The sequence below is a fragment of the Monopterus albus genome, unplaced genomic scaffold (genome assembly GCF_001952655.1).
Source record: "Monopterus albus unplaced genomic scaffold, M_albus_1.0 scaffold427.1, whole genome shotgun sequence".
Classification (NCBI taxonomy): domain Eukaryota; kingdom Metazoa; phylum Chordata; class Actinopteri; order Synbranchiformes; family Synbranchidae; genus Monopterus; species Monopterus albus.
The window spans coordinates 60,486-70,492 of record NW_018128307.1 but is presented as its reverse complement, the minus strand read 5'-3'; the positions used below and the strand labels follow the sequence as shown (position 1 = coordinate 70,492).

The window sequence follows — 10,007 nt, the reverse complement described above, 5'->3', positions numbered from 1 at the left end:
CTTTATTTATTATGACACTCACAAGCAGTTTCTGTGCTTTGGTTATGAGGACATGTAAAGGCAAACTCTGGGAATGTTAAAATGTAGAGCTATTTGGTTACATATTTCTTCAAGATAGCTAAATATTTGGCAAGAATTCAACTACTTTAAAATCAAAAGCAAGTATTCCTTATAGTATTAACAAAAAAGTGTTAAAATATCTGACATCTTCATTTGGTCATTCTTAAAAAGTTATATATTTGAATCAACAAAGTACAGTTTCATATTGAAGGGGTGGCACCTGAAATGACTTCCAAACTCTAGGACATGAAAGATATTACTCAAAACAAAATGAAATCATAAGCAACATTTTTGGCTTGTATTCAGTTAAAGCACTTCATGCTCAGGTCACCCCTTTCAAATAGAAGCTATCCACAATTTGAAGTAAATGTAATCTCTCCTCAAAGAAAATACAGTAAAGAAAACCATCAAAATGTTTACATCTTTGGATCTCATTCAGCTTGGTTTTCATAGAAGAACTTTTTGGATAGGCTGACTAGGTGAAACAACAGCTTGGCATTTAGGCAAGTATCACTTTAAAACTTTTTAGCTGCCAACTCAGCATGGTCGAGGTCCCAGGGTGACCTATTTGGCATCTGGAGAGTTAACTTGGCAGCAACAGCCTTAAAGAGCCTTTTTCTGGCTTGTCCTCCACATGCCATCAGGTTTGTGCAGACTGCTCCTGTTAATCTGAACTTCACAGATCATTTTGAAATCACGGTACTGAAAGGTTCACAGAGCACGCGTCGGTCCATATCTTCTATGAGCTACATCCTCTGCACAAGTATGTCTTTGGAGATGGACACGCGTGGGTATTTGAAAGCTATGGATAACCACATAATGGAGCAACAATAATCAAGGAGACAACGCCATGTTGCCTTCTTGATATAATCCAATCCATGAAAGTTGCTGGAAACAAAAGGTGAGCTGGTCTGAACAGGAGTTTAGCAGATCTCTGGTACAGTAAAGGCTGGGCCTTGTGGCGGTGGAATTCGGGATCTGCCACAGTTATACTCTCCATGGTAGTCATCCTGGTGAGCACCCTCTGGTCTGGCACGGTCGGCGGGATGCACAGCACACTGGTACTGGCACTGGTCAAGGAAGTAGTTGTTGAAGGGAAAGGGTTTCTTGGTTGAGGTAGTGCGGCACAAACAGCATCATCAGGCTATCATTGGCCTTAATTTCTTAGACATTCTTGTTAGACTGAGTAACTTTCTTTGGAGGTACTTAGCTTTTGGGTGAGGGACAGTTGAGTAAAGAATGCCTGCTTACGTGGTTCTTCTAAATGGCTCATATGGCGATAGGAAATCATTTCCAATCGTACTCTCATCTCTGTAAGGCGTTCGCAAAGGCCGCCGTTTCTTCCCTTTCTTATTGTGAGGAACTAAAGGCAAAGTCAAGCGTCAACAGATTAGTTGGCATGTCCCAGTCAGGTGAGAATATGGGGTTTTAAGATTACAGAGCACATCTTCACATCAGCTTAACAGTGGAGATCTGAGCAATAAAATATTTTGGTTATGGAGCAGACTCCCACTAGAAATGTGACACAAATATTTGTGTTGTACACACAAAGAATGTGACAGGACCTAATCTGGAGTGACTATGCTATTGAAGGCTTTTTCTACATGTACATGTGCACATGCACAGGCAATAAAGGCAATAGGCTTTGGTTTGAGGTAGGGGTGAAGGATGTGGACGAGGTGGCAGAGAACCAGGGTGTCACCTACGTAGCTCTATATGAATTTGTCATAATTTTCTGGAGGCTACTGTCGGGTTATTAGCAGTAGGTTTTGGGGTGAATAAACCTACGACTGCATCCAATCTGTGAACAAAGAAGGTGCTCACTGACTGGGAGACTCGGGTTTTTACTCGAGTGAGTCACGGACTACTGGAGGGGAGGGCAGGGATGTAGGTGCTGATATTATAAGCCAGTGTTAGCCAGTGCCCGTGCCAGGCAAACCCGATGAGAGCTGCTCAATGACAACTTGGCATTGTGCTGGACAGACCACCTGCTCACAGGAAGAGTGGACAGGACAGGACAGGAGGGACACAAGAAGAAGAAGAAGAAAGATGAGCAATCATTTACGTATGAAATTATACATAATCAAGCAGTATACCAAAGTAATCACAAGAAAAACTAGGCCCAAAACACTGTTGCAATAAATCAGTTGTATATACAGTGGGCAAAATAGTGCTAGGCATGTCATAGACACAGAACAAATCTATGGTCCTGCTTCAATAGTCAGGTCATATCAGTGTGTTACAGAAAGATAAATAACAGCACCAGGCTCCCTCCAGTACTTCAGTAGGTCAGTGTTTGCCAACAAAGGAAATGATGGATGGATGAAATTCCAAACATTGGCAGCTGCTTAAAATGTCAGATACTGATCAATGTACTGGCAGAAATGAGTAAATTGGAGTTTGAATAAATTACATATTATGGATAAATGTCATGAATTAGAGCTGAAAAAGATGCAATAGAAAGGTTTTGACACTGATGTAAGGCTACTGTCTGGACACCAGTTGGATCTTGGCTACTGAGCCCTCAGGGTCCAACAGGACTATGGGCTGAGGCCCAGTACAGTGAAACGGAAACATTTAGTCTTGCTTTACTAAATTATCTGCTGTAGCCAGTTATCCAAGATGGTCCTTCACATTCATGGTACTGACTCACAACTTTCTGCTGAGCTTGTTAGCTAATTAGCAAGTGACTGTAATGACTGAGTAATTATAAACAATGCAACTGCATATGTGCAGCCAAAACCCTGATTACGTGCACATTGCAGTGTGCCTGCAGTGATTTTACACTAGAGCACATCTAAGCTACATTTAACTTAATCGGTGAATCGGTTGAACAAGCTGTGACCAGCACATTCTGAGTGACTACCTGAGCTGCTGACTGTATCCTTGGGGGGTGTACTCCATCTTTAGGGTTGCCATTGTGTCTTGTGTTGTCCCTCGGAACAGACCAGCTGTCCTGAGTCCCTTTACTGCAAAACAGGCTGCCAGCAGGTTCCAGCCATGAGTACATATTCTGTACAACTTTACATTAGCATAGCTAGAGAACAACTGATGAACTAGACTGGTTCAGGTATCTGCATCACAAAGTAGGGTGCATACTATAGTCTACTGGACTATATTTGACTGATAATATATAATATGCTAGTAAAAAGAATGTACAGTGCAGTGGCACTTACCTGCAACGGTATCCAAATATGAGGAAGAGAACACAGAAGATGATGCAGGCAGTGCCAATATGGATGCCAATGACAATGCTCCCCAGAGAGGCCTCTCCATCTCTGCACTGACACAGACTGTTGCCGCCTGGAAACCAACACAGCACTATTGAGGAACATCCTCATGCTCCGGCACACACATTTTCCACAGTATTTTACATATTCATTTGTGAAATCCCTTCCTTCCTAGGACTTGGCACTTTTTCACAACGGTCACAGGTGGAGTCAGCTGTTGCAGGACACATGCTCACCAGTACTTTGCTCACTCATGCCTTCCTCTGCCAGCGACACCAGCCGCTTGGAGCAGTCACTCTCCCCGTTTCCATTGTAGGCCACCAGTTTGACCTCATACACTGCACCTGGTTCTGAAAGAGAGGGACCCACACAGTCAGTCAGGAGTTTGACAATGCTTGTAAAGTAGGATAGTTTGTGTGTTCTGTTTAAGCACAGTCATACTCAGTTACCCTTGCTTTAAAAATCTACACACTGGACATTGTGTTGGTGGTGCTGAGATGTGGGTTGGAGGGAAACTGACTCACTGACTGGCATAAAAATAAATATAAATAAACCATTTACAATTTGATCATTTTATTTTCACAGTTTAATAATCAATGCAACAGTCAGAAAAACCTACTGTAGACCATGTCTTTATTTAATTCCGCAGCACAGGATCTTGTTGGTTCCACCTACTTCACATCTACCTTGGTGCAACTATAACAGACACACCACAAACAGCCAAAGTCGCAGTAAAGCATGATGAGGGTTCGTTTTTATGCATGACTGGAATCAATGTGTGAGAAGGTTGGGGAACGACACGCCCTCCACTCCTGAAGCACAGCTTTATGAGGACACTCACTGACATACTGTAAGGCACCGCCTAACCATTTACCCTAACCTCAGCTATTACAACTGTCCAGCCCCAAACCTTACACCCAATGTTTACATCCGATGTAAACCTGGACCCTCAAACAGCCCTTTGATGCCCTCATTTTTCAAAAATGTCCTTACTCTAAAACCCAAATTAGTCCACACAAAGACAGCCATACATGTCCACGCTCACCCAGATTATAAACGGTGTGGGCATTGATGTGGCAGGGCAGCTGGACAGACCCCTGGAAGTCGGTGTGGGGCACCCTGCGGTAGGACAGCCTGAAGCCCTCAGCCTTGCCAGCCTTACTGGGCAGCTCCCAGAGGACCTGCATGGTGCTGGAGTTCACTACCTTGGTGAAGAAGGTGGGAGGGGCTGGCACTAGATACAGAGCAGAGACAGAAAAAGGAGAGCAATCGGAGATAAACTAAAGTATTAGAGAGAGCAGAAACTGTCCAGCAAGGAGAGAAAGAAGAATCAACTGTAGTCACAGCAGCAGCTGACAGGAAGGGTGATCAAGAAAGACTCCTGGAAAAAAAAAGTACAAAGGGGGGCAACTACAGAAATACTACTACTACTAATGATAACAATAATTACTGGTACAAAAAACATTTTTACAATATACCTCATTCTCTATTACTAAGTAAATATTGACTCTTAACTACGTTACTTATCCATAATTGCTTTGTTACATGCAGTTAGATAGCAAAGCATCACCTCAGCTTCAGTTAAGTTAACTGCCCCACAACATCCTGTAGTGTGTGAGTCTGAATTTTGTCCAGCCTGTGCAAACATAATCTATACTGTACTGCTGTCAAACATGTCAGGATATGTACTTCTCCAGGACGTCTAATGTCTAACACCAGACATTTCAATCATTTGACTATTTTACATCTTTGACCCTACTGTAAAAAACAAAACAAAAACAAAACTATTTTCACTCATCTGCTGATAGCAAATAATCAGAAAAATGGATCTGGTCAGCGTTTCATGTTCTTACCGCCCCCTAGTGTTGTAGCCACTACAGTGAGGGATGGCTCACTGGCTCCCAGAGGAGAGTAGGCCTTCAGGTAGAGGGAGTAGGTGGTGGCTGGTTCCAGGTTGGTCACATCATGCTGGAAACTGCCTTTACTGATGGCTTCCTGCAGCTCCAGACTGTCAGGCTCTGATTCACACACACACAGTTAGATTTAGTTACTATTAGAACAAGTACAGATGGTAACCCTCTGCAGCAGAAACTGAGTGTGCGTGCACCCTAACACTCACCTCCTATCTTACGGATGGCCAGTACATATCCAATGATGCTGTCACTGATGTCGGCGGTTGGCGGGCTCCATGCAATCTGCAGGGCATTGGTGGACAGGACGCTGGCTGTGAGGCCCTGAGGGGCGGCAGGCAGGTCTTTAGCTTGGGCCACAGCCAGACGGGCGCTGGCCTGGTTGGTGCCGGCACTGTTCTCGGCGATGCACTGGTAGATGGCCTCATCCTCTGAGCTGATACGAGTCAGAGCCAGAGTGCTGTACAGACAACACAGTTGCATCAGTTCACTGCTACTCACGTCTACCACACAGCACAATAAAATGACTGCATGGAAAAACGAGCATGGTCAGCAGAAAACCAAAAACCCCTCAGTAGAGTGACATCTGAAAGTATAAGGAGGGAGCTGCCTATAACTACAGGTTGTTATTGTTCAGGAGGATTTGGGGTCTTAATCTGAATTAATGACATGTAAGAGGGAAGTCTCCAGGGAACTCTGCTCAAGCTAAGATCCAAAAAAACTGAAATCATTCTTATCATCATTATGTAGCAAATTAAATAAAGTAATACATGTACTTCACTGCTATCACGTACCTGTTGTGGTTGGTCAGTCTGATGTTGTGTCCAGGCATCAGAACCTTGCCGTTCTTCAGCCAGATGAGGTGAGGCTCTGGGACGCCCTTGGCCACACAGATGAACACAGCACTGCCCCCTGCTGGTTTGGACACAGACTGTGGCCACTGCACAAACTCAGGAGGAGCTGAGGAGGAACACAGAGGGAGAAAGGTCAAGGTGCAGACAACAAAAAGAATCACAACATAAAAGTAAAACTCAGTACAGACAAAAAGTCTGAAGTCACTAACAAAAAGCCCTGACTGAAGGAGAGCTGCTGATGTAGTCATCTTTCTGACAGGTTTGGAAGTTTGACCTGCCCCAGGAGCTGCTGATACAGTTCTATAGAGGAATCATCGAGTCTGTCCTCTGCACCTCCATCACTGTCTGGTTTGGCTCAGCAACCAAACAGGACAAGTACAGACTTCAGCGGACAGTCAGGACTGCAGAAAAAGTCATTGGTGCCTGCCCTCCATGGAGGGCAGGCTCACAGGTTCTCCCCCCTGGCTGTCACTCTGATGAACACTTAACCAGCGACGGTGTAACAGAACAACAACCCTCAGTAACCATTTACCTGTAAATGTAATTTTGTACATATCTTTCTGGAAACTTCCATCTAAACTGTGCGTGCATATATTTCTATACAAGTACTTTATTTTTATTTTCTACGTTCCTTTTTTCGTTTGCACATTCTTTGTCATTTCTTGTTCTCTCAGTCTTATCTTGTTTGCTTGTCCACTCGCTGCTGTACAGAAGAACATGCACACTGAGCCACTGTACCAGTCGGATTCCTCATGTGTGCAACACACCTGGCCGATAAAGCTGATTCCATTTCCGATTCTGATTCAGGTTTTCATCTCTGCAGAGAACTTGTGAAGCTGTGTTAGAGGGACTGATGGGTTCTTGGTCACCTCTCTGAACAAAGCACCTGGTTCTTTGTTCAGATGACCGACTTTAGGAAGAGTCCTGCTGGCCACTGTGTTTGTGGGAACCCTCAACACTTTAGAAACTGCTTGACCTCGTCCTGATCTGTACTTCACCACAAGCTAATCATAGAAATCATAAGGGCATGGTGACGATTGTGGAACTGTCACAATTTAGTTGAGTTTAGGCACAGAAACAACTTGGCTAGGGTTAGGAAAAGATGACCAAACAATAGCACATCACTGTTGGTTGGAATAAACTGCCGGCATAAGCAACCTATGGACTTGATTTTTACAGAGGACAGTCTCGCTAGCATACAGGCAGGGATCCTTAAGTCCTAAAGTCCCCCCCACACTGCAACTACTGCTCAGCATGTCATTGATCTACTGACCTCAGACACTATGAAACCCCCACCCCACAACCCAGCATTAACAAGATGACCATTAAAACAAGGACACATCCATCACTGCAATCAGGGATCGGTCAGACCACTCTGACCATTAGAACCATGTGAGCCAAAACTAGCCCATGCAGGAAACAACAGAAGTGACAGCGATTTCATTTATCTCAGGGGGCACAGCTCTCCACCCCTTTGTCTTTTCAGCTGTCCCACCCCCATGTTTGAAACTGTTAGTATCCTCAGCTGGCTGTTTATCAGTTGATCCTCACTCTGTATTGATCACTGATTCTGTTGACCTTGAATTTCTTGTTTTTGCAGTCTGTTTGGGGGGGGTTTTCATCCATCTGACCACAGCTTGGGCTGCCACTAAACGTAGCTAGCCCGACGTGTGTGTCAGCCACACTCATAAAACTGAACATTATATTTTGGGCAAAGCTAAATACTGAGTCATGTAGCTGAGGATGGACAACAATGCTTGAACAATGTCACTAAAACACAAGAAAAAAGTACGACCATAAAATATACATAAAAACTGACTCAAGTACTCAGAAGAAATGACCTAAATATTATAATATCTTATCATTTTATATATAATATTTTAATTAGTGGTGATTATTTTTAGGTCCTTTCATTTTGTCATGATTTCCTGAGGTGTGACCTGGAGACAGGTTTTTCCAGGGCAATTCTAGTGAAGTGTACTGTGACAGTTTGATCAAGAAAGAATAAGGATGTTAGGTAGGAGCTACTGAATAGAAAGAGTTTATAAACATTTAAACCCACTTGTATATTCATTTTTCACTTAAAACCTACAGAATATCTTCACATTTGTTAAATTGTATGTTTACTTTAAAGTACACCTACAGGATATCTGTGCACGTTCATCATTCTGTAGGTTTTCCCACCAAATCCCATTGTCCTTATCTGGAACCGTCACTGAGACAACCACAGCTGCTACTACATCTTACTACATATGCATCTTGAGCGACTGCTATTAAATAGAAACTTAGTGCTTTACTATTAGGTTCAACCAAGGACAAGTGTTAATCCTATATTTAATGCGATAATTGAGATCCGGTTTCTGTCAACACATTTTGGAAAGAATGTCACTAAGTGAGCCAGATTTAACATCCTCACTGTGGGAAAAATACCAGTGCTGATAGTCACATAAAATGTGAGAAAAGGACTGAAACTCTCAGTGGGATCTGCATGATGGTGGGAGAGAGGGAGTGTTGGGCATATTTAATGCCGTTATCCAAAATGGCTGGCCATCCTTTGTGTTTCTCTATACATCGTGAAACCCCAGTTGCCCTCACACATCTGCCGGGATGCTATCCATTTTCTAGCCCACCCTAATTAATCCTGAGAGCACACCTCCTTTCCAATTCCACCTCCCTGTCTGTCCTGAATTCACCGTCTCGTCCTCACTCCAGCCTCTCTCAGGCATATGCAGCATCATCAGCTCCACAGACAGCCTGCCGGATGACCTCAACACCTTCTACACCCGCTTTGAGACCTCCAGCCACAGCACAGAGAGGAGGCACCCACACACTACCCACCCCCCCCCCTCCCCTCCATTAACTGTCTCACCAGGAACACACAGTCCTGAGGAAGATCAACCCCCACAAAGCGGCAGGACCAGACAACATCCCTGGGAGGGCTCTCAGGGCATGTGCCAGCGAGCTGGCTGATGTTCTCAAATACGTATGCATTGACTATCTTCCACTTTTTGTCTCTCTTTATGTCATGCTCCCTTTGTTGTGGCCATGACAATGGAGACACACACACACACACACAAAGTGAAAGTGCAGATCTTGCCTTCATATTCTAAACATAGACAGCAGCTGAAATAGTACCACTCAGTGAACTTGACTTCAGCTGGACAGTGATCATCATCTGGCCTCATGAGCTCAGCTGCAGCGCTTTACAAAGCTAATGGACACACAAAACTGAAAGAGACAACATATTTTCCAACATAGCATTTTCTTTTGGTCCTTTTGGACCGTATTTGCAAAAAATGAATACACATTTTAAAATGTTTCTAAACACTTTAAATATTTTTAGGTAAGAAAACATCTTTTTTTAAAAGTAGAAACAACTACTAAGTCAAACAATAAACAAGACAGGAGTGAAAACACCCTGGGATGTGATGTGATGTGACGGCACATCAGGTATAATATATAGCTACATTTTCACAATCGTGGTTTGACCAGTATTAATATTTCCTATAATGACCTAATAAACTCTGGACCCCAGAGACTGAAGGCACCCTGCAGGACTGTTTCACCCAGACAGACTGGGATGTGTTTAAAGCTGCAGCCACCTCGGAGGACTTTTCTGTCAGCGTGCAGGATTATGCTGAGCATGTGACCGGATACATTAGTACCTGTATTGACAACATTGTACCCACCATACAAGTCAGGAGGTTCCCCAACCAGAAATCCTGGATAAACAGTCAGGTACGCCACATGCTGCGTGCTCGCTCTCATGCATTCTGATCAGGCAATGAGATGGAGCACAAAGCTGCAAAGTACAGACTGAGGAAAGCCATCACAGCGGCCAAGAGGCAGTACAGAGGGAAGCTGAATGGCTTCTGTTCTACTGCTGACTCCGGACGGATGTGGCAAGGCCTGCAGCACATCACAGACTACAGGACCACCACCACCAGCATCAT

General features: G+C 43.9%; 1 protein-coding gene across 1 annotated transcript in view; it reads right to left on the bottom strand.

Moving 5' to 3' along the window:
* Positions 1-246: 246 nt before the first annotated feature.
* The window catches only part of LOC109952036 (immunoglobulin superfamily DCC subclass member 3-like), a 22,902-nt gene continuing 13,141 nt past the window's right edge, over positions 247-10,007 (bottom strand). Inside the window, exons 7-14 of the mRNA XM_020586873.1 lie at positions 5,995-6,160; positions 5,410-5,660; positions 5,144-5,308; positions 4,336-4,524; positions 3,527-3,640; positions 3,237-3,363; positions 2,927-3,041; positions 247-2,048 (exon numbers count right to left, since the gene is read on the bottom strand). Coding sequence (XP_020442529.1) covers positions 1,974-2,048; positions 2,927-3,041; positions 3,237-3,363; positions 3,527-3,640; positions 4,336-4,524; positions 5,144-5,308; positions 5,410-5,660; positions 5,995-6,160 — 1,202 coding nt within the window. The 3' untranslated portion in view covers positions 247-1,973. The remainder of the gene's footprint in view (positions 2,049-2,926; positions 3,042-3,236; positions 3,364-3,526; positions 3,641-4,335; positions 4,525-5,143; positions 5,309-5,409; positions 5,661-5,994; positions 6,161-10,007) is intronic.